General features: G+C 37.9%; 1 protein-coding gene across 1 annotated transcript in view; it reads right to left on the bottom strand.

Annotated features, from left to right (window-relative positions):
* ARHGAP42 (Rho GTPase activating protein 42) overlaps positions 1–23,531 on the bottom strand; it is a 315,746-nt gene that overhangs the window by 205,126 nt on the left and 87,089 nt on the right. The window contains exon 3 of the mRNA XM_033204701.1: positions 1,611–1,672. Coding sequence (XP_033060592.1) covers positions 1,611–1,672 — 62 coding nt within the window. The remainder of the gene's footprint in view (positions 1–1,610; positions 1,673–23,531) is intronic.

The raw sequence follows: 23,531 nt of genomic DNA, 5'->3' as shown, positions 1-23,531 counted from the left end.
AGATGGCGGGCACCTGTAGTCCCAGCTACTCGGGAGGCTGAGGCAGGAGAATGGCGTAAACCCGGGAGGCGAAGCTTGCAGTGAGCTGAGATCCGGCCACTGCACTCCAGTCCGGGCAACAGAGCGAGACTCCGCCTCAAAAAAAAAAAAAAAATAGACTAGTACTTTTAATTTCCTCCAAGAACTTTCCTTTGCACTCACAACTTTCCTAACTATTTGGTTCAAGAGGCCTAGCTTTAAGCCTATGTCAGCTTTTGACATGTCTTCTTCACTAAATTTAAATCATTTCTACCTTTTGGCTTAAAAAAGTGAGAGACACATGACACTTCCTTTCACTTGAACACTTAGAGGCCATTGTAAAGATTTTAATTGGCTTAATTTCAATATATTTATGTTTCAGGCAATAGGGAGATCTGAGGACAGGAAGAGAGATGGGTGAATGGCTGGCTGGTAGAACAGTCAGAACACTCTTACCATTTATTGATTATGTTCACAGTCTTATTTGGGTAGGGTTTGTGGAGTCCCAAAAAAGTCCTAACAGTAATCCCAACATTCACTCATCACAGGTCACCACAACAGATATAATACTAAAGAAAAAATTTGAAACATTGAGAGAATTACCAAAATGTGACACAGAGACAAAAAGTACACACATGCTGTTAGAAAAATGGTGCCAATAGATTTGCTCAATGTGGGTTACCAAAACCCTTAATTTGAAAAGAAAAACAAAACAAATGAAAAACAAAAACCACACATTATCTGCAAAATGCACTACAGTAAAGCACAAAGAAATGAAGTATGGCTGTATGTGTGTATATGATCCCCCAAATGGACAGTGAGGTCAGTTAAATCAGAGATAATGTTTTAGATAAGTCCATAACCCTCACTGTAACTATCAGCATCGTTATCACCATCAACATGTATTTACTACGTGGCAGGTGCTGCTACAGATGCTTTCCAACAATCCTGTGGGATATATACTACTATTTTTCCCATATTACAGATGAGGACATTGCATCATAGACAGAGAACATCACAGATATTTGAAAACACTGGGCATAAAATTATATTTTTGAATGGGTGTTTCACCAGTAACTATGCTCTAATACCTTTGCATATATTCATCCATCAATATAGAATGCTTTCCCTATCCTTCCCAGCCTAGCAAAATTCTCCCAAATTCAGGGTTCAACTCAAATGTTACCTTTTAACATTACTCTGGCAAGTAAGTTCCTCCTTCCATGAATTGTCTCAAACATTTGAAACATGTCTGTGTTACAACACTGAGGTTGTTATAACCTCTAAATGTTTGCTGAATTAGAATAGGTTTCTTAATAGCAGTCTGTTCAATATTTTTAATCTCTAGAACAGTAAATTGAAACCAATTAAAGGTAGTTTACATATGCGAAGCAAACAAAATAATTAGAAAAAAGGTATATCTTATTAGCAATATATGATAATTATAGTCACAAATCGTTTCAAAAATACATGTCACAATTAGTAGATGTGTCAAATCATAAGGCCTTGTATAAAGTTCTCTAGTTCAGGAGGTCTATGCTTTAATATGTTGAAACAAAGCAATATTCTTAAGAAATACAGAACAGACTTACCAGTCTTCGCCTTTCTTCTTCTACTGCAATGAGTAGTCTTGCAAATTCTTTTAGTGACTGAGCTGTTTGGAAAAAAAAAATGAAAAGCATTAATATTTTCATTGCTAATATCTAATTACACAGGAAGAAACATTAAAAGGAAGCTAGTTATTAATTTGTATATAGTATATCTGTGATTTTATGTTTGTATAACCATAAAAGAATATACAATAGGATCCTAATGACTAACAGCTGTGGATCAGAGATGTATGTTTGTCTGCATGCTACAAATTAAAGCTTAGCAAGTACCAACAATATTTTTTCTTCAAAGACATTGGAAGAGATATAGTTTATATATTTAATATGTAAAATGTACACACACATTGATAAATATAGCATTGAAATCATTTTTAAGCAGTGACCTACAAATAATCAAACATTTTTAAGTCTGTAAGGAGCAATAAATCTACTATTTCGTGTATTTGGTAGCAGCCAGTAATACAAAATTTTCCACTGACTTCTAGAAGCTAAAGGGTCACAGATAATTGAAAACAGATTCCATATACTGAAGGGATCAACCTTACTTCTACATGCAAGGTATGTTAGATCTTTGCTGTTCAATTCAGTGTGATCAGAAGAACCAGTAACATCAGCATCTTGGGAGTTTGTTAGAAATGCAGACTGTCAGGCCCCACCCCAGAATCTGCATTTTAACAAGATCCCCTAGTGATCTGTTTCTGTATTGAAGTTGAGAGACTTTTGGTAGGAACTGAACAAGGACAGCAATTTAAATTGAAATGGGAAAGATCAAGTATTCAGAAACACTGTGGGAACAAATAAAAACTAAGCAAATAAATTAAAGGGAGGTTATAGTAGCATATTCTTTAAAAATGCATAGGTCCAAATGGCAATTATGGAAGAGTAATTCACCTATATCAATTTTTCATACCTAATGCTTAAAATGAATAATTAACCAAAGTCAGAATGTTTGGGTCACAAAAATGATAATACAAGTAAACCTTCTCTTCTACGTTCTTTTTTTTTTTCTTTTCTTTTCTTTTCTTTTTTTTTTTTTTTGAGACAGGGTCTAGCTCTGTTGCTCAGGTTGGAGGGCAGTGGTGAGATCTTGGCTCACTGCAGCCTCGACCTCCCAGGCTCAAGCAATCTTCCCACCTCAGCCTCCCAAGTACGTAAGACTACAGGCATGTACCACACCTGGCTAATTTTGTTTATTTATTTACTTATTTATTTTGTAGAGACAGGGTCTCACTATGTTGCCCAGCTGGTCTCAAACTCTTGGACTCAAGTGATCCTCCTGCCTCAGCCTCCCAAAGTGCTGGGATTACAGGCGTAAGGCACTGCACCGGGCCATACAACCTTATTTATTAGATTCCTAGTCACTTCCTTTCTCCATTTTAGCACTGGAAACAACCTGTGAGACCAGAAGTTTAGTAATTCTGGCATAAAGCCAACAACAAAGACAAGTAAGTGAGAAAAACAAATCAAGAGTCTCATCAAAAGAACTCATTAAGGAAGACAAAAAATATTTCCCATTTAACAATTAAATATTCCAACTTAAAATGTTGTTTTCTCTTTTCAGAATTACTAGGCTTACACTAGCCAAACTGGTGTGAAATGGTAAACCCTATGATTATTTCATATTGGATTTTATTCACAGCTACCCTAACAGAAATCAATGGATTACCTGGGAGACTCAGGATAATCTGATAAATATATTAATGGTCTTTTCTTTGAAGTTTGGATAAAAGAAATCTCTTCAGAAATACTGGTATTAATGTTATAATACATTTCCAGTTTTGAAAACAGTAAGTTGAACAAAAGTTATTATATAAAGAATATGTTAACTGGAGTGTACAACAGTATATTATATTTTTGTGCTTTCTTTTGGTAAAGAAAGTATTCCATCATTCTGGTAGATATCTACTGACACTGAAGCACTTGGTTGGTGAGCTTGAAGAAGTCAACAAAACTCTGGGTGCTAGAAGGCAATTGATAACAGGTCTATAGAGAAAGAAGTCAAGAGGTAGGTCCGTTTGGGCTATCTGAGTGTAATAATAAGTATGTTTCTTTAAAAAAAGAAAATTCCAAGTCAATTGTTAATTCCTGGGAAAACAACGTTATACAAATAACACAATCACAAGAAACTGAGTAACTGACTTGTAACTAATATGTACAAAATCACAACAATATGACATGAAAAACTGATTTCGCTGAAGTTGTTTCAATTATCGAGAGAATAGGAGAAAGGCGTGTATAAAATAGTGTGAAGTAAAGACATGTATGAAAACAGCATGAAGCAAATGATAAATATCTAAAACTGAAAAACAAATTTTAAAAAATAGCAGGACAATCATGGTCTTGAAAAAATTACAAGAAATGACTAAAAGTTCAACATAGTCTTTCTGAGAAATTAAAGTTAAGTAGTGGGGACCGGCAAGATAGGAGATTGCTGGTTTTCATTAATCCTAACAAAATCTATAACTTTTTCAACACATAATGAAAAATAAAACATGCTACAAATGCTTTATTTTCATACTAGTCTAAATGCTAGGAGGACATAGATCCTTTGTTATTAAATTTCCCAAAGGGCTAAATAAATACCTAGTACATAGAAGCCTGTCAACAGCTATTTTGGAATAAATGAAAATATAACAATATTAGATTGGCAGGAGCACACTAGAACTTCCCATTTGGTCAACCCAGGAAATGATCACTGGCTCAGATAGCCCCATGCTCAGAGGCAATACCCAGGAGGGGGTATTGAACAGCTGAAGTCCACAGGCTTCCCCTAAGGTACCTCCTACCTCAAGAGCAAATGATGAAGTTGCCTTAAATCAGATTTTGGTTACAAGTAAGAAAACAAGCTCTCATTTTGCTATTATACCTTTTGTTTAAAAATTTATGATGCTGTTTTCTATTTTACTTTAATTGTTTTCTGGTCTGTTTCCCACATGAACACTATTTATAGATTTAGTAAGATAATAGTTGAATATAATGGCAATGTCTGAGAAGAAAAATTTTAACATGCAAAAGCAATTGCATGTCTGGTTCCCCACAACAAAAACTCGTCTCCCTCCAGGAGTTTTCTGAGACTGGCCCCAATTTGACAATAAATTTTCTTTCCTCTTTTTTTCTGTTGATTTTTCAGGGAAAGGACTTCAAAAAACTAACTGGTCTCTAAATTTTGTAGTCTCAGTTCCAGAAAAGTACATATTTCTTGGTACAATGAAGACACTCATGTTTGTCATTTGTTCTGTTAAAAAAAAATGTTGAGGACATTAAACATTCATTTTATGAATTAGTAACAGTGGCCTAACTTGTTAAGCCCATATCTGAAATTTTCCTCTAAATCCTTTCGTTTATAATAATATCAAAGCATTGTGTTAATCGTTTTCTAGGCTTAACATAATGCAGATCTTTCTGTGCTTCCTTAAACAGGAATTTACAATACCATAAATAAGGTATAAGAATGTAAGGTATTATCATGTAAATTGCATTTTAAGAGAACAGGCTGATGGGAATCTCCAGTCACTTCCCTGCCTGACCCCCCCAAAAAGTCTAACAGAAACCTCTGACACAAGCCAGGCAAATCCAAACTTTCTAGTGCGCCCCAGCAGCTCCCTAGACATGAAAGGCCAGGGTCAGAATTTCTGGTGCACAAGACCCAAAAATGCCCTAAGAGACCATGAAAACTATGGAGTCTATTCTACACCACACATTGGGCAAAAAGCATATACAAAATAACTCCCCCCCGGCACCCATCACTGTGCTTTATACAGAATAGTTATTGAGTTTGTGTGAATGCTTGAGCCATTTATACTGACTTTCCTTAAGCAAAATCTGAAAGTTGCATGCACATTTCTAATACTCAAGTATCAGTAATAATTTGTAATATCTCATATTTTAATTATCAATATTATTTACATAACAATTACTTAATTATCTGATTTGGGATCCAGACTAACATGTAATACAACAGCTGGTCCTAAAATTACAGATTTTAACCATAACAACATTTTTTATGACAAGAGCTTGATTTAGTCAGAGACACATTCCAAAACCAATACTTAATACAGAGCAGACTGAAAATAGATGATCATTAAATGAATTTGGGAGTTTAAAAATACATTTCCACAATCTATTTGCTCTACAAGGAGTAACATAGCAACTCTTATTCTAGGATTCATGAAATATTATAAAAAGAAACACAAGACACTTTGGGGAATTATGTTAGCTATCTAAATTCCTGCCACCTGCATGAAACTTTGCTGACTATATTCAATAATAATCTCTCTCCCTTCCTGTCCATCTGGAGCATGAGATTACTAAAGAACAATCAAAATATAGTTTCATATATAAATTTTAACTTTCTAACAAATTACTGAGTTTAAGAATATTATCATTGGTTTCCTTTTTATCGCTACAACATAATATTGGAAAAACACTTTCAGAACAAAAAAATATATATATTACTCAAGTCTATTTATGACACATGCTGAGAGTATAAATGTTCACAAACACAATAGTTGAATCATACCTAGACAGTGAGGAAGTATGATGACAGCTTCTATATTTGCCAATATCATAAATCCTGAAACATTCCTAAACTGTATAAAATACCTATTTTGTAGATTAATCTTTTTAGCAGGCTTAAATTCACCGTACTATTTTTGCTTGGAAGATCTGTTTAATGTCTAAAAGTAGAATGAGAGAAAATTTTAAAAATTACTCTGTTCGTTGTTGACATAACTCCACTATCTTAAACACTAGATAATATACCATCAAATATTTCAATAATTGATCAGTTTGGGCTTTATATATTTTAAAACTACAATGAAAATTGGGAAAGCATGTCTCTCTTGCATCCAATTAATATTTATATCATAATCAGACAATGCTGTGTTAAAAATTTCTTCCAGAAGTCTTTTCTTAAACTTAAATAGCATAAAATACATACCCAAAAAACAGTACAGATTATAAATTCAGTGACATATACAGTTATGTCAACAGCACACTGTATCACTTTATTGGACTGCACAAATCACTTATGACCTTCTGTAAGGAAGATGGCTGCCCTTTAGTCAGGAATAGGCCAAGGTGGCCTTCCAGCCCAGCATGACTCAGCGGGTTTGGAGTGCAGGCGCAAAGCTCTTCATGTTATATAACCATGCAAGACGCATTAGGTGATCACTCACGTGAGTGCGTGCTTGGCTTGGAGCCACTACTGTCTGTAAAAGGTATAACTACCCTGCTAATGCTCACACCGAGGCCCGCACCCATGGCTTGACTGAGCCCATGGCTTGCTTGCGCCCACAGCTCACTCATGCCCAGAGAGAGAGTAAAGCCATATCAAAACTGTCTACGATCCCTCGAGCATTTTTTCCAGCTACCTGCCACTCATCCACCCACTCCCCTCGGTCCTCAGCTTGGGCTGGAACCTGACACTTGGTATAACACCCTCAGATATGCTATAATGGAGAACTGGGTCAGCAGTAATAGTTTAGACATTGTTATATCTCTAAGAAAACATAAAAATCTATAAAAGTCTATAAAAGCCAGATTGAACCAATGCAATTACATTTTATAAGTCCAGATGATGACCCAACAATAACCTTACTTTTCCATTTGGATGACAGATGTAGGCTCTGTAAAGCCCTTTCTTAGTAACCTTCTGAACTGACATTTCATACAGAGTAGGAAACAAGTAGTAAAACATTACCACTTAACTCGGATATGAGCCACAGCAGATGACTTGGTCATATGCTTCTAGATCTGGCCACACCAAGAAAAATAAGAGTAGGATAAACATACATAGCCAAGTGATACCCAGCATTATACTACAAAAGCATGCAATAATCTAAGGACCATCACATCAGTTGTTTATGCTTGGAACTTACACTGAGAGAATCTTAATTTTTCGAACACTAAAAAAATCAAAGGTGCATACTGACTGCTGTATCCAATGGTAAATTTTAAGAACACTTTAATACATAACCAAAATAAGAAGCACAATCAGCTTGTGGTATGCCTAAACAATAAATACCATATCAGCAAAACAGGCTGAGTTTTATTAAAAGTGACACCAACTCTCCCACCAGATACTTGGTGTCTTTGGTGGCAATTAATACCCTAACTGATAGGCCACCCACTCTGTCTGCAATACTGGTTTTATTTGCAACCACAAATTCTAGTTATTATTTTCTAGGAGCCACAACATCAAATAAGATTTTTCCACTCCATTTCTGGCTTCAGGCTCCACGGATGCTCACTTGCAAAGTCAATAAATGGCTTCCTATTAAATAAATCAACAGAAAAAAAGTCACAGTCCTACTGACGAATACTGGCATGTCACTGTAAATACAACTTAGTACTTGGAGGCCTACACCCTTCTTCTGATACTTCACAGTCCCTTGTAATCTAAAGCCTCACATGAAAAATACATGGAAATTTAGTTATCATTGAGGTATCTAAGTCTGGTTCTCCACAATGTCCTCCTTGTGGTCAGATTTTGTTTTTTTAATTGCCAAACACAAATCAAAGACAGAGTCATCTTGAGAACACACTCTGAAATCTTGCATTTACATTATTTAATTATATCTTATCATCAAGGCATCCCAATGAAGCCATGCAATCAGATGACTTAAGTTTAGTCAAATATGAGACATACCAAGTTGGAAGAGCTTACCAGACATTATTTGAGTAATTATAAAGTTGTTTAATACCATAGCATAGTTCCTAATTAAGTATTAGGTATTAAGAAATACACAGTCCACAAAAGAAAATGATAATAAAATTAAACTTTTATCAAGTTGAGAAGATACTCTGCATAGGATTAGGGGCATCTCTGCCTCAGCACTTATCTATCTTGTCTATATTATAAGCACCTGTGCTGAATTTGGTCCCTCCAGCAATCAAACACTAATCCAGACTCTTCACAAGGCACATGTAAAGAATTCCTACTTTGGAATCCATTGGCTTACCATTGAGGGATTTCTTTATGCTTTCTCTTGTTCCTGTTTATCCTTTAACCATACTACCCAGACTCTTGGTAGGGGTTATGACCCATAATCTAGTCTCCTTTTAAATTCTCACTCAGCCCCTGTTCCCAGTGCCTCCCTCCATGCCTGGGTTCTGACATTGCACAGGTACCCAGGCACCAATCTGTGCTATACTTTAATCTTGTCTATCAATGTGGATCCTAACATTGCCTGCCAAACCACATTTGGGCTGAGATTCAGAACTTGTGACCAAGTCCTTAATCTTTCCTTCTCTTCTGGTCTAAGTGAATACTCTCATTTCTCTTAGCCTCACCAGTATAACAACTTACCTTAGTCTGTTTTCACACTGCTACAAAGAACTATGTGAGACTGGGTAATTTATAAACAAAAGAGTTTTAATTGATTCACACTCCTACATGGCTGGGGAGGACTCAGGAAACTTACAATCATGGCAGAATATAAATGGGAAGCAGGCATGTCTTACATGGTGGCAGGAGAGAGAGTGCACATAGGGGAAACTGCCACTTTTAAACCAACAGACTTCATGAGAACTTCCTCACTATCACAAGAACAACATGAGAAAAACTGCTCCCATGATCCAATCACCTTTCTTGACACAGAGGGATTATAATTCCAGATGAGATTTGGGTGAAGACACAGAACCAAACCATGTCACAGCTAGACTCAAAAGAAAGAAACCTTCTATAAGCCAGGGACTTGCCCCATAAGAGAAAGTGGCTGCTACTACTGCTCCAGATTGTTAGGATTACCTATGAAAATTAATAATAATTATGATGACTCCAGGGTGAAAGTCACAGTAGATTATGGGAATAATTCTAAGCTATATATCTAATAGTTTTTCCTTAGGATACTCTCCAAGAACTAGCTTAAGACAACTTAGTAATACTTAATCCGCAACTGCCAAACTATAAGGTAATTTGAGAGTTCAGGTATATATACTCATATATATACTAGGTTTATATATATGGTAGGTGTGTATATTTCACAAAAGGCCAAATTTTGGCAAACAGATACATGCAAACACAAAAAGGACAACCTTCATTTTCACACAATTTCAAAACTTAATTTCTGCTGTCTTTTCCCTGGACTTCTTCCCACTATCTTATTACTTCAAATGAATTGTATTTGAATTCTTCAGAAAACTTTACAGAGATTTTTGTCAATGCAGTAAGTGTTGCTGTGCCTAATGAAGTCCTCAAGTCACAAATTTTGTTTTCTTTGCAAGCACACTTAGTATGCTCATGAAAATGAGGACCTGTGCAATTCTGATGTTGCCTTGTTTTGTTTTAATGATGTTGATTCTGTTTCCCAAAGTCAAAACCACCCCCCATTCAGAAACCATTTTCTGAATTTCCTCTACCAAGAGGCAGTGACATTACATATACTATCTCATTTAATGTCCACATCATAATATGAGGTGAAGTAGGTATTATCTTGATTTCACAGAGGGAAACAAGGATGATCCATCAGCTTCAGAACTTGCCCTACAATCCCAGAGTTAGTAGGTGGAGAAGCAGGTATTTGATTTTGATTGTTTGATTCCAAAGTCTATTCTCTTCCAACAAACCACTATTGTCAAAGGGAAAAAATTAAAAAGTAGTGCCAGCCTGTATCCTACTACATTACAGGAGGAAAAGAACAGGCTTATCATCTTTAAAGGCAAACAGTTCCGGAGCTGTTTGTGCTCAAAAGTAATCGGGTGCCAAGTATCCTGATTGAAGGGGGATAATCAGTAATTTGCTGCTGACAAGCAACCACTTACACCTCGCACTGCCCCCATGTTTCCTGCCGTCAGGAACTGACCTCCCAGCACTCCTTCACATTCCGCAGGCTGAAGCACCCCATTCATGCTCTTCTGCACCCAAGCTCCTGCCACCACCCACCCCAGTGAAGCCTCAACATCCGCTTCCTTGCCCAGTGCTCTTTTCTACAACCTCTTAACCTCCAGTGACCTCTTCTCTGTAATTCACACACCCACAAGGACACCAAAAGTTCAAGCTATCTAACCCTTTTGCTTTTGCTTTTTGGCAATCCTTTTTTTCAACTCTAGTTCACTCCTAATCTTATTTCCCACAGTGGTTATCTAAAAAGAATTACCGTCTTTCTCTCAAGAACCCAGCCCCAAGCTTCCCCTCACTCTTACCAGATGGCCCAGCCTCCTGACTCTGCGAGAGAAGTTCAAGACTCTCTGATCAACACTGTCTTTATTCATTCTCTTCAACTTGTCTCCTGTCTCAGAAAAGGGGCCTTCGTCCTCTCAAAAGCTAACAACTCCACAGTAAGCCTCTAATCTCATTTCTCTCTCTTCTCCCTCTCTCTTTCCCTCTCTGTTATTTTTATCATCACTCCTCCCTCCTCACAATGCCGTTTCTCCTTCTTCTTGGTCTGCAAACTAGCTCCAAACAAGGGCCCTAAGATCCTAATGAGGTCCAAGGAAGAGAAAAACATGGGGCTATGGAAAGGAGGAGGAGATTTACCTGATACGCTGCTAGCACTATGCAAAGCTCTTTAATGCTCACAACATCCCATGAGAAAGTCACATGTAAAATCCTCAAATCTATTGCCAGTCGCCGCATTTTTCAGATAGGAAAACTGAAGTATACAGATTAAATAGTATGCATGGTCATAGAACTAATGACTTGCGGCACTAAATTTTCAATCCAAATTAGCTCATCTGAAATTTATACACTTTTCCACTACTGTAGGTATAGCCCCACAGCACCATCCCCTCATCCTAAATTTAACACATTAAATTACCTCCAGGATATTTAATACTAAGGATTTTTTTTTTTAATCTAAAGTTTAACACATGTCAAAACTAAATTCACAATTCTGTTCCACCCCTAGATGCCCTGGCACATAAGAATACATAAATGTGCTGGTAACACCATTCTCCTAGTAACATGAGCGAGGAATAATCTTCAGTCCTTCCTTCCATATACCCAATCACTAAATGCTGCTGATTTCTCTCCTCTACCCTTCTTTTATACCCATATAAGGATCTTACTTCATCTCTGCTGTCATATTACATTAGTTCCCCAGCTTCTGTGACTCTAACTCATTATATGTAGGGACGCCAGAATAAAATTCCTAGAGGGCACCTCTGATCATGTCATTATCCAGCTCAAAATCCTTAAATGGATTTTTTTAAAGGGTCCAAACTCCATACTGCAAATAATTTGAGGCCCTCATGATGTGGTCAGAAGGTACGTGCCTAAGTAACTTAGTCCAAGATGCTACTATTTCTAATCTCAAGCTTTGCACCTTGAAACTACTACACATTCCTGTAATTTTCCCATTTCCATGTATTTCTTTTACCTATATTTTCTGTCTGCATCATACCTAACCATTAGGACTCAGTTCAAATAACTTCCTCTATTTAGGTATCTTCTGATGTCCCCAGTTGGAAGTCTCTTCTCTGGCTCTGATACTCTCACAGCATTTTGTCCTTACTAAACCTAAAGCACTGGGCACATTCTCCTTAGCATTATACTGATTAGATCATAAGTTATTTTTTGACCCCTCTTCTATTTTGTAAGTGTAACAAGAATACAAGATGATTTGATTCATGTTTGCATGAACCAGGAGGTTCTTTGCACTCAGAAGACACTCATGATTGGTAGAGAAGTTTAGGGAATCCAAAGTCCACATCAGTATGAACTAAGTGAGTCATACCTTGTATATCATTATAATTTGAAAAGCTGTTTTCCTTTTCATCCCTGGGAAATTTGCACAGCATTGGCACTGGCTCATGAAAATCATCTCTTATTCTAAGATGTACACTTAAAACAAAACCTATTCTCAGCCTGTGAAGGACAGGGTGGCAAGAAATGACTAGGTTTCCCTACAAACAAGTGGCACTTACAGCCTTGGTGGCTGCACTGGCATAACACTGGGAATCAGGGATCTGGTCATTCAAAAGGCACGCTGTAGAATAGACTAAAATGGTACAACCCTCCAACTGTGCCTTCTTCTGCATAGATCACAAGTCTACTGTTGATTTTTTGTTTTGTTTTGTTTTGAGACAGAGTCTCACTCTGTTGCCCAGGCTGGAGTGCAGTGGTACGATCTCGGGTCACTGCAGCCTCCACCTCCTGGGCTAAGGTGATCCTTCCGCCTCAGCCTCTCAAGTAGCTGGGACTACAGGTGCACATCAACATGCCCGAATAATTTTTGTGTTTTTAGTAGAGATGGGGTTTCCCCATATTCCTCAGGCTGGTCTCGAACTCCTAGGCTCAAGCAATCCATCCGCCTCGACCTACCAAGAGGCTGGGATTACAGGCGTGAGCCACCACGACCAGCCAAGACTAGTGTTTAAAGCAGTGATTTTCCACAGGCTGCATGAGACACCAAGGATCTCCGCAAAATTAAAGGATCCTAGGGCCACCATCCAGGGGAGTTTGCCTTAGTTCAGGCCTGGGGTGGAGCCCAGAAATCAAATTTCTAAGGCTCCTCACAGCTGATTCTGATGCTAGGCAGTCTGGCAACTCCTGACTTTGGGAAATAAAATGCATGCTTTGTGTGAGGAATTGAAGATTTAAACTATATTTAAGTAGGAAAGTGTATATTTCAATAAGATTTGTAAGTATCATCTTTCCTTCCTTCCTTGAAGTTTATGTGTATTTCAATGGCAGAAATAGTACTCTCAGCACTGAGATGTTATCTCTGAGTCCCAAAACTCAAGCAGGACACCAAAGCTCTTCTCTCCACTGCCCCCTGAATCACAACTCACCAACTATCCTGAATTCTCTCCTTGACAAAGAAATTACTCCAAATTCACCCCCTTTTTTTAAGCCTCCTATTCCTAGATAACTATCCAAGGTAAACTTTTCTTTTACTTCTTAGGCCTGTGATTCAACTCTATTCTTGTTTTCAAATTTCTCCCTCTCTACTCTGCTTCCTTTTCATCCCCAAATGTCTTCCTCCTTGCTCATATGTTTGTCCTTACTTTTTTGTCAATGAGTTCCATTAATTTCTGAGTGTCTATATCCTGCCTCCTAACTTACTTCTAACAGATACAATCTCCAGGGCTATTGCCTTTCTGGTCCAAACATTTTATGTCAAAATTGAAACTATATTTTTATTATTTCATTCACATTTTTAAAAGTGTTCTCTTGATGCATAAGGATTTTGTGATGCATGTAATCTCTGACTCACTGTGAACTAGCAAAGACTTTCATGGTATAATTCATCACATATATGGATGCTAGGAAACCTCCTAAAGCGCAACTGCAATCAAAAGCCTTGAGTGCTTTTTGAGAACCTGAAAATTAAACTCTAGACTACATAGCAAAGTGTTCAATAATATTCTCTGGTTCTCAATCCTTACTTACACTCCAGCTAGGAGGATATCACATCCTGGTTTTCTTCAATACCACATACATCAAGGTAATGAAAACCTAAGTGTACAATCAGAGTAAGTATGCCCAAGCAGGAGAAGAAGTCCAATGATCCAGAGCAGGAGGACAAATAGAGAATTTGGAAAATTATCCAATGCCCTAAATGCATTTAAAAAAAAAAAAAAAAAACTACTGCTGGTGCAGCCAGTGTGCCTCAGAGATCACTTACTCCTTTTGCACCAAATGGTTTCAAATCCAGAATTAGGTCAGTATCTGTGGGATCATATAAATTTGATTAATAGAGAATAAACCAAGCTTCACTTCACATGCAGTTTGCTGTAACACCAACATCTTTAAATTACAGATATCTATATATTAAAAGTATTAGAGCAAAATATCTGAGCAGTCGTGACTCCTTGTATCTCCGTAGCACCTGTCGTAGTTTAATATATAGTGAACTTACGTGTTTTATCATCTAACTTCTCTGACAAGAATACAAAACCCTGGCCGGGCGCGGTTACTCAAGCCTGTAATCCCAGCACTTTGGGAGGCCAAGACGGGCAGATCACGAGGTCAGGAGATCGAGACCATCCTGGCTAACACGGTGAAACCTCGTCTCTACTAAAAAGTACAAAAAGAAAAAAAACTAGCCAGGCGAGGTGGCGGGTGCCTGTAGTCCCAGCTACTCAGGAAGCTGAGGCAGGAGAACGGCATAAACCCGGGAGGAGGAGCTTGCAGTGAGCTGAGATCCGGCCACTGCACTCCAGCCTGGGCGACAGAGCGAGACTCCGTCTCAAAAAAAAGAATATAAACCCCCTTGGAGTGAGGATTTATTTCTGTTTTGCACAATGATGTATCTTCAGCACCCAACATGGCACCTGATAAATTCTCGGTGCTTGGTAAATACTTACTGAGTGAATGAACAAGTAACCTCAAAGTCAAAGTAGACAACCTAAGAGCCAGTTATCAAGGTTCTGGTACCCATGTGACTTCAGAAAATCATTTCACCCCTGGGTCTAAAGGAAAACATCAGCATTATCTCCCATGCTCACCAAAGTCTCTTTCTACTCCAGTATACTAAATTTGTGATTTGCAAAACCAAGCCAACATTTCTAAGTCAGAAGTAGCATTTTCTGATCATTCAGGAAAAAAAAAAAATCAGCTCATGTTGTTCCTCCTCACCCTCACATGTACATAAAGAAAGTCAGAGAAAGATCCTAGAACTATAGAAATGCAACTCCCAGAGAGAAAGAGGTAAACTACTTCACACCAAGAAAACACCTATGGTACAATACCATCCTCAAAGGCTATTTTAAAGCTGATGAAGAATTTATATTACAGTATATTCAACATAAGGTAGAGAAACTCCACAAAGAAAACTAGGAAAATACCAAAAAAACAGGGCCAGTGGGCTGAACTTTGAGAAATGATCTATTACTAGTGACCTCTTTCCAATTAACGAAAGTGCAAGCTATGCACATAACACCCACAGGGGCCATCACTTATTTTTCTAGAGTCTGATGTTAACCAATAGGCACCCAACAATGCCTAGTCTATCTTGACTATGTTCTCTTAGCATAATAAACTTTGTTTTTACACCATTCAAAACAATTGTGACTTCACTGTCATTGGTTGTTTAATGTTGGTGTCTTCCAAAAAAAATTTAAACTACCTGTGCCACTCATTGTGGCTTAGATCTGGTTGATACTTGAGTATTTACTGAATAAATGAGTTGTACAACCAGGAAATGCAGGCACAGACAAGTTTAACAGGGAGGCAAGAGAAAGCTACAAAGCCGGTTTCTGACTCTAATCCCTATCGGCCTTTGGCTTTAACAATGTCGCTCTTACAGAAAAGCAAAAAACCTATCGTATTATTAGTCTTCAATAACACTCCACCATGCTTCATAGAGTGGATCCTGGGTGGGTCAGGTGGACCAGCTTCATCACTGTTCTGCCCATATCCACAATTGCGCCAGCAATATTGCTTTTGGGGTTACCAATACATTTTAGAATATGTTAATTCAAAACTATAAAACTTGCAAATAATTAGGATCAAGTATATATTTCTGCATCCCAAATTAGCATGTGTCATAACATTTATTCCACTATCTAATTATTTTGTTGAGATTATTTTTCACTAACCATAGATAAAAGTCCTCCTTGACTCTCTATCCACCTCCCTGAAATAAGACTTTCTTAAAGTCATGTTATTTTAAAAGGGGTATTGTTACCACCTTATCTTTTAGTTTGTATACTCCATGAGGCAAAATTTGGACCACCTTTTTCATAAGCACAGTTCTTGTCACATAACATGTAGTCAATAAATATTGAACAAATGTAAAAAGAGAATAAATTTTTAGCTCTGGTTTAAAATTTATTTTAATATTTATAAATATTTTTTAAAATTGTTTTTTTTTTTTAATTTTTGAGATGGAATCTCACTCTGTCCCCCAGGCTAGAGTGCAGTGGTGCAATCTCGGCTCACTGCAACCTCTGACTCCCAAGTTCAAGTAATTTTCCTGCCTCAAACTCCCAAGTAGCTGAGACTACAGGCACACACCACCACGCCTGGCTAAATTTTCTATATAGTAGAGACAGGGTTTCACCATGTTGACCAGGCAGGTCTCGAACTCCTGACTTCAGGTAATACACCTGCCTCGGACTCCCAAAGTGCTGGGATTACAGGTGTGAGCTACCACGCCCAGCCAAAAACTTGTTCTAAATGATTCTAAAGTACATGTAAAAATTACATAATGTGTAATTACACATGTGTGTAAATATATGACCTATTACCCTCTGAAAATTTAGATTAGCATACTGAAAAGACCATAGTAGATATATTCAAGTAAGTACATATATATATAGTTATATATATATGGGTTTTTTGTTTGTTTGTTTGAGATGCAGTTTCACTCTTGTTGCCCAGGCTAGAGTGCCACGGAGCAATCTCGGCTCACTGCAACCTCCGCCTCCCAGGTTCAAGCAATTCTCCTGCCTCAGCTTCCCGAGTAGCTGGGATTATGGGCATGTGCCACAAGCCCAGCTAATTTTGTATTTTTAGTAGAGACAGCTTTGTATTTTTAGTTTCTCCATGTTGGTCAGGCTGCTCTCGAACTCCTGACCTCAGGTGATCCACCCGCCTCTGCTTCCCAAAGTGCTGGGATTACAGGCGTGAGCCACCACGCCCAGCCAATGCATATATTATTTTTCATGTAAGGCTCTAAAATTCTATTTACCCTAAAGTGATTCATTTCTGTAAAAGTTTAATAGGTTTTGCAGGGGGCGTTATTCACTGAACAAATATTTATTAAATCTTTGCTACAAATAAAGCCCTAAAGTACTATGAAGGAATAGGAATACGAGTAAAACTGTCAGACCTCAAAGAGCATATAATTTGCTACAGGTAATAAGCAAGTGAGCCTTCTGTACAAAAGACTGGGCTATTTTTTGTTGGGCAGAACAAAGTCATAAAAAAAGAAATGAGGTTTTAGGGGATTAATGTCTATCAATAAGTTAAAAGTTAAATGTCTTTCTAGGCTTGTGACATGATAAGATTTCAGGTTGTTTTTTACTCAAAGCCTGAAACATGAAGCACCTAAGCTTTTGAATTTCAAATTAAGTCAAATAAAGCACTTCAAAATACACAGCTAACATGATAAAAGTATCTCTCTCGAGTGGCCTGTTTTCTTTGAGAGGAACACCACCTGAAATGTGCAACTTTCCCAGCTGCTTCAATCATTAATTGTGGGTGGTTTCTGTGTGGGTACAAAAATAAGGGTGGTTTAAAAAAAAAAAAAAAAGGAAAACAATAATACAATTGTCCAACTGAGAGCTATTAAAAAGTAAAATATGCTTCCTCTGCAGAGTTAAAAAGAAAATGTTATTTGTATAAACAATTTAGGCATTTAGAAATGTTCCATTTTAATACACAACTTCCTGATTTATATAACCACATTTAAGTGGTTGTAATGAGGATCTGTAAAAACTGATGGATATTGTTTTTGATTTAGCAAATGAGAAGGTAGTTTACTTCCTTGAATTTAATAAAGTATCACAGGTCTCTTTTAGAAGAATTCAGTTGTGGTTGATAATGGCATTGCCTTTGGTTTCGAAATGTTTCCTAAAAATGCCCAAGAAGAATCTCATGGCTACAAACAACTTTACCTTTTCTTTCTTTTTTTTTTTTTTCCTTAAGAGACAGGGTCTCAACATGTTACCCGGGCTGCAGTACAGTGGTGTGATCATAGCTTAATGTAACCTCAACTTCTGGGCTCAAGGGATCCTCCAGCCTCAGCCTCCTGCGTAGCTAGGTCTTTAGGTGCGTGCCACCATGGCTGGCTAAATTTTTACTTTTTATAGAACTGGGGCTTCATCCAGGCTGGCCTGGGACTCCTGGTCTCAAGCATTCCTCCCGCCATGACCTCTGCGAGCACTAGGATTATAGATGTGAGCTAACACATCCGCCCAGTTCTACCTTTTGTATCACACTATCACTAGACAAATATTAAGAGTAAACTGTAAAAATGCATATTTGTAGCTCACGACCAAATTCTGAAGAAAATTTTCACAGAAGCATTTTCAATAATTTAATCATTGAATTAGTTTAAGTCAAAAAAGAAAATAGGCCCTTTTGCAACAAAAATTATTAATGATCTTTTGAATGTATTTTCTGCATTTATTATGGCAGTTATGATTTTTAACCTGAAACAAAGGCAATTATCTCTCAAAGGGTTTCTATACTATAGAGGAATCCTTTCAAAATACATAAAGTAAATTGTTTCCCATACTTCCCACCCTAGACTACATTCTTATTTCTCATTCGGGAAACAGAATCAAATATTACCTTTCCATTTGACCTAACAGATGCATCTTCAAAGTAAGTGAAAATTTTATGCCTTGTCTACACAGTCACTCTTCTGACAAAGAAACTGAAGGAGATTTTCCAGCCACTCCCTTGAAAAAATTCTTCTTGACACCCTCAAATCAGGTATCCAAGATCACTCTCAGGTTTCTATCTACAAATCAAGGTGAGTCACCTCACCACAGTAACTCACTGATGCACACCCAGCCTCAGAGAGGTAACTAACAATAAATATTTGCACCTCGGCAAAGCACTGCCAGCATAGGAAGACATAGTAAAGCTCCTGTGACTTGAATTGTCACTATTTTAACCTCCTATACCTTCACCTTTCAACACATTCTCCTAAAGACAGAACAAGAAAATGTCAGGTGCACCTCAGCCAATGCTGTACACAAAACTTGGTTAAGGTTTGAGCTCTCATCCATCAATCAGTACATATACAATTTGTACAAATATTTTCATACAAAAGTTTCTTTTTAAAAATGCAACATCTCTTCGTGTTTTTTTTTTTTTTTTTTTTTGAGACAGAGTTTCGCTTTGTTGGCCAGGTTGGAGTGCAATGGTGAATTCTTAGCTCACTGCAACTTCCACCTCCGGGGTTCAAGCAGTTCTCCTGCCTCAGCTTCCCGAGTAGCTGGGATTACAGGCATGTGCCATCATGTCCAACTCATCTTTGTATTTTTAGAAGAGATGGGTTTTCGCCATGTTGACCAAGCTGGTCTTGAACTCCTGACCTCGGGTGATCTGCCTGTCTAGGCCTCCAAAAGTGCTAGTGCTGAGATTACAGGCGTGAGCCACCATGCCTGGCTGATGCTAACTATTAAGCACTATCCTTGTTGCTATGTCTGCGTATCTACATTCAAAATGGAATAAACAAGGGACCAGCAATACACTAGTTATGTCACAAATAGCTGGGGGACTGTTAAAAAATACAGTTTGATTCGAACTACCTAATTGACTGACTCATTTCTCCACTCAGAATTTGTAGCTATTACCTTAGTTGACAAATGGTAGTGTATTGCCTGTCACTACCACAGGAATTTTCTGTTTAGGTGTGTCTAAAGGAATGAAGTCTCCACCAAAAATATTTACTAGCAAAGTGACTCTCCTTCTTGGTAAATGTTTAATCTCTTGAGTCCAAAGCTCATACTGTTCAAGACTTTCCTCAGAGTCTAGGTCATCATACAACATCACTAACCAAGCTGTTTATGCACAATTGTAACTGGACTTTCCAATGGTTTCCAAGATTACATAGAATGAATAAACTTTGCCTCATATTAATGACTAACATTTTTATTGGCACTAATTCAGTTTGACTAACAATATCTAACTTTTTTTTTTTTTTTGAAATGGAGTTTTGCTCTTGTTGCCCAGGCTGGAGTGCAATGGCGCGATCTCAGCTCACCACAAACAACCCCCCTCCCCCGGGTTCAAGCTATTCTCCTGCTTCAGCCTCCCAAGTAGCTGGGTGATTACAGGCATTTGCCACCACGTCCAGCTAATTTTGTATTTTTCGTAGAGATGGGGTTTCACCATATTGGTCAGGCTGGTCTCGAACTCCCAACCTCAGGTGATCCACCTGCCTCGGCCTCCCAAAGTGCTAGGATTACAAGAGTGAGCCATCGAACCCGGCCACAATATATAAATTTTTTAAAAAACCTAGAGGTCTTCTCATTTTTAATCTTTGATTTAAAATGATTTCAAATTATAAGTACTAAACACAAAACAAAATAGAGTAACTTGCATACTAGAGCTTTGGTGTGGATAAAAATTCTCAAGGGATGTGCTAAGACTTACAGTCTTTTATTATCCTATATACTAATGTGCTAAATCAATGTAGCTAAACAACCCATCTCATAGGCAGGTTCATAGTAGTATCTTTGGACTTTCACTAGATCTTGGACATCCAGCCGTTTAAACTAACCCACTATAAACAATGTTTTCAAAAGAATACGATTTTAGTTTCTGCACAAATAACCTTTTATTTTCTATCAGTAAAGTTTTAAGGCTGGATAAATAACTCATGTTGGAACATTATCAATTCCCATGCAAGAGTGTGCTCCAGGACTGATGCAATGAGTATTGTTTTTGTATTTACATACATATTACTTTGTGTAATTATAGTTACATAATGGTACCATTTGTATTTGATCTACCCCTATAAATGTATGATATGAGAGGTGGCTTGAATCTATCTTATACCGGATTATAGTCACTTTCCTCCCCTCCATCACCGATTTCTGAGCCCCACGTGTCTAGCACTGTACTCCTAACTCAATGTCTTCCTTAGTTCAAAAAACCAAAGCCAAATAAAAAGTGAGCAGTTAGTGCAGCTGTGGGAAGTTAAGTGGATGGGCTCAATAGGCCACTTCCCACTCACCGAGCACTGCAGTGAGCAGATGAAAGGGAAAAGGCTAAAGCTCACCTGCAGCTCATTTATCCTTAGAGAAGGGAGGGCAATGACCTCTTGATGCTCTTCAATGGAAAGGGAGGTGCTAAAAAAAAAAAAAAGTACAGGACACTACCCTGCTTGGGACTTCCTGACCTACTCTCTGAGCCACAGGAATTCCCCACTGGGTCTTGAACAACGAATTCCATTTTGCCTCCTTCCAAGCCAGCAGCAGTGTGTCACTGGCACAAAACAAAACAAAAAACCCAGCAAGCACAGGCCAAAAGGATAGGGGCAGAGGGAACTGGTAAAGGGTTGGGGCAGATGTACAGGCTAGACATGGGCCTACACATCAAACACACTCCCAGAACTACTTGCATAATTAGGCAATTACACTGATATAGTAACACCACCTTCTCTTCCTTACTTTGCCCCCAACCTTTTTTTCATCCTCTTCCACTGTAAGCACAATGAAAGCAGACATCTTTATTCATCTTCCTATTGCCTTCCTACCCATTCCCACCACACCTTACACACAGAAAGCCCGCCAATGTCTTACTTTTCAAGTCCTTTTGCACTGACATGACCCACATACAGAAGATGAGCTTCTTTGTAAGTCACAGGATTTTGTGGCTATGTCATCGGTAGGTCTCAAGCCTACTCCAGCTGAGTGTGGTGGGGCTACTGCTCGCTGCTCAGAGTCACAGTTGTCCCTACCTCATTCCCCTTTCATTAAATCAGAGCAACAACGAAGTCGTTGGAACTCAGGCTTCAACAAGGCAAAGACAGCGGAAACGCTGTACCTTCCCATGTAGAATTGAAGCCAGTGAAGGAGGGTAAGCTCCACCCACTCCAGACACACACGTTAGTCCCAGGGATACATTTTCCAGTTCCTTGTCCTTGGTAGAACAGCTTGGGATAATCTCATAATCTTCCATGTCAGCAATGATTCTTCAGAGCCTCTTACTACTACTTATTTATTATCTACACAATTTATTTTTAACTATTTAGAGTGTATGTAGGAGCTCAGGTAAAGGGTAAAAAGTGTTGAATAGGATATTGAAACATATCTATATTTTTACAGGTGTTGTTCCAGAAATATTTTATACTTATAAGTCATTTTGCTCTAAGTTTTCCTAATAGCATTGCTATTTAAATCAGATTCCCAGTGCAAAGGGGATCTTTGCATAATAAGTCTCCTGATTTAAAATTAGCAAGCAACATTACATCTACTTGTGTAGATTCTTCATCTCCTGATCTCCAACCTGAGATTTAACTTCTCAAAGCCCATATAAGCATTAGAATGTAATGTAATATTCATTGCTTGTAAGCCTTCACCTGCTGATCAATTCATACCTCTCGAATCTAATCTGCAACAGCTGCACAACAATGTTCAATTAGCCAAAGTGCAAAGAGTCAAACAAGCCACTGTTGAGCTATCAAGTTCACTACAACTTGGGGAAATAATCTAACATCTGCCTAGAAGGTTGCATAGCACAGTGTTTAAAAACCCTACATCTGCAATTACTACATGCATATGTGACTTCAAGATGACTTTTAAGTAAGAAGCTTAACGGAAATGGAAACATACAGAAAGATGTTTACTGTACTCTTAACAATAACAGGCAAAGGGTCAACCAGAAGTAACCTGAACATACTATAGGGATTATTTCATAAATTCATGTATATGAACCTGATGAAATAAATTCATGAAGTCATTAAAATTATATCATCTGTGGAAACCCAGGAGTATTTGCTATAATCCTCTTTCCAAAGAAAAAAATACCAAATTATATATATCATTGTATTAGAAAAATTTGTATATAAGTGAAAAAAATTAAAGTTTATAAGGAAAATTATGTCATTTATTCAACAATTTATCTGAGGGTCTACTGTGAGGATCTGGGTCAAGTGCTAAGGCCAAAAGGGTTAAAAAAGAAAAAAAAATCTGACTTCTGCCTCCATGGAATTTATAGCTTAATATAACTAAGTGAAGGCTGGACATGGTGGTTCACACCTGTAATCCCAGCACTTTGGGAGGCCAAGGCAGGTGGATCACCTGAGGTCAGGAGATTGAGACCAGCTTGGCCAACATGGGGAAACCCCATCTCTAATAAAAATACAAAAATTAGCTAGGCATGGTGGCATACACCTATAATCCCAGTTACTCAGGAGGCTAAGGCACGAGAATCACTCGAACACAGGAGGCGGAGGTTGCAGTGAGCCGAGATCATGCCACTGCACTCCAGCCTAGGTGATAGAGCAAGACTCTGTCTCAAAATAAATAAACAACTAAGTGAAAATAACTGTT

This window comes from Trachypithecus francoisi, unplaced genomic scaffold, assembly GCF_009764315.1.
Source record: "Trachypithecus francoisi isolate TF-2019V2 unplaced genomic scaffold, Tfra_2.0 Lachesis_group8, whole genome shotgun sequence".
In the NCBI taxonomy this organism is placed as follows: Eukaryota; Metazoa; Chordata; class Mammalia; order Primates; family Cercopithecidae; genus Trachypithecus; species Trachypithecus francoisi.
The sequence above is the reverse complement of the archived record's forward strand: the minus strand, read 5'-3'. Positions and strand labels throughout refer to the sequence as shown.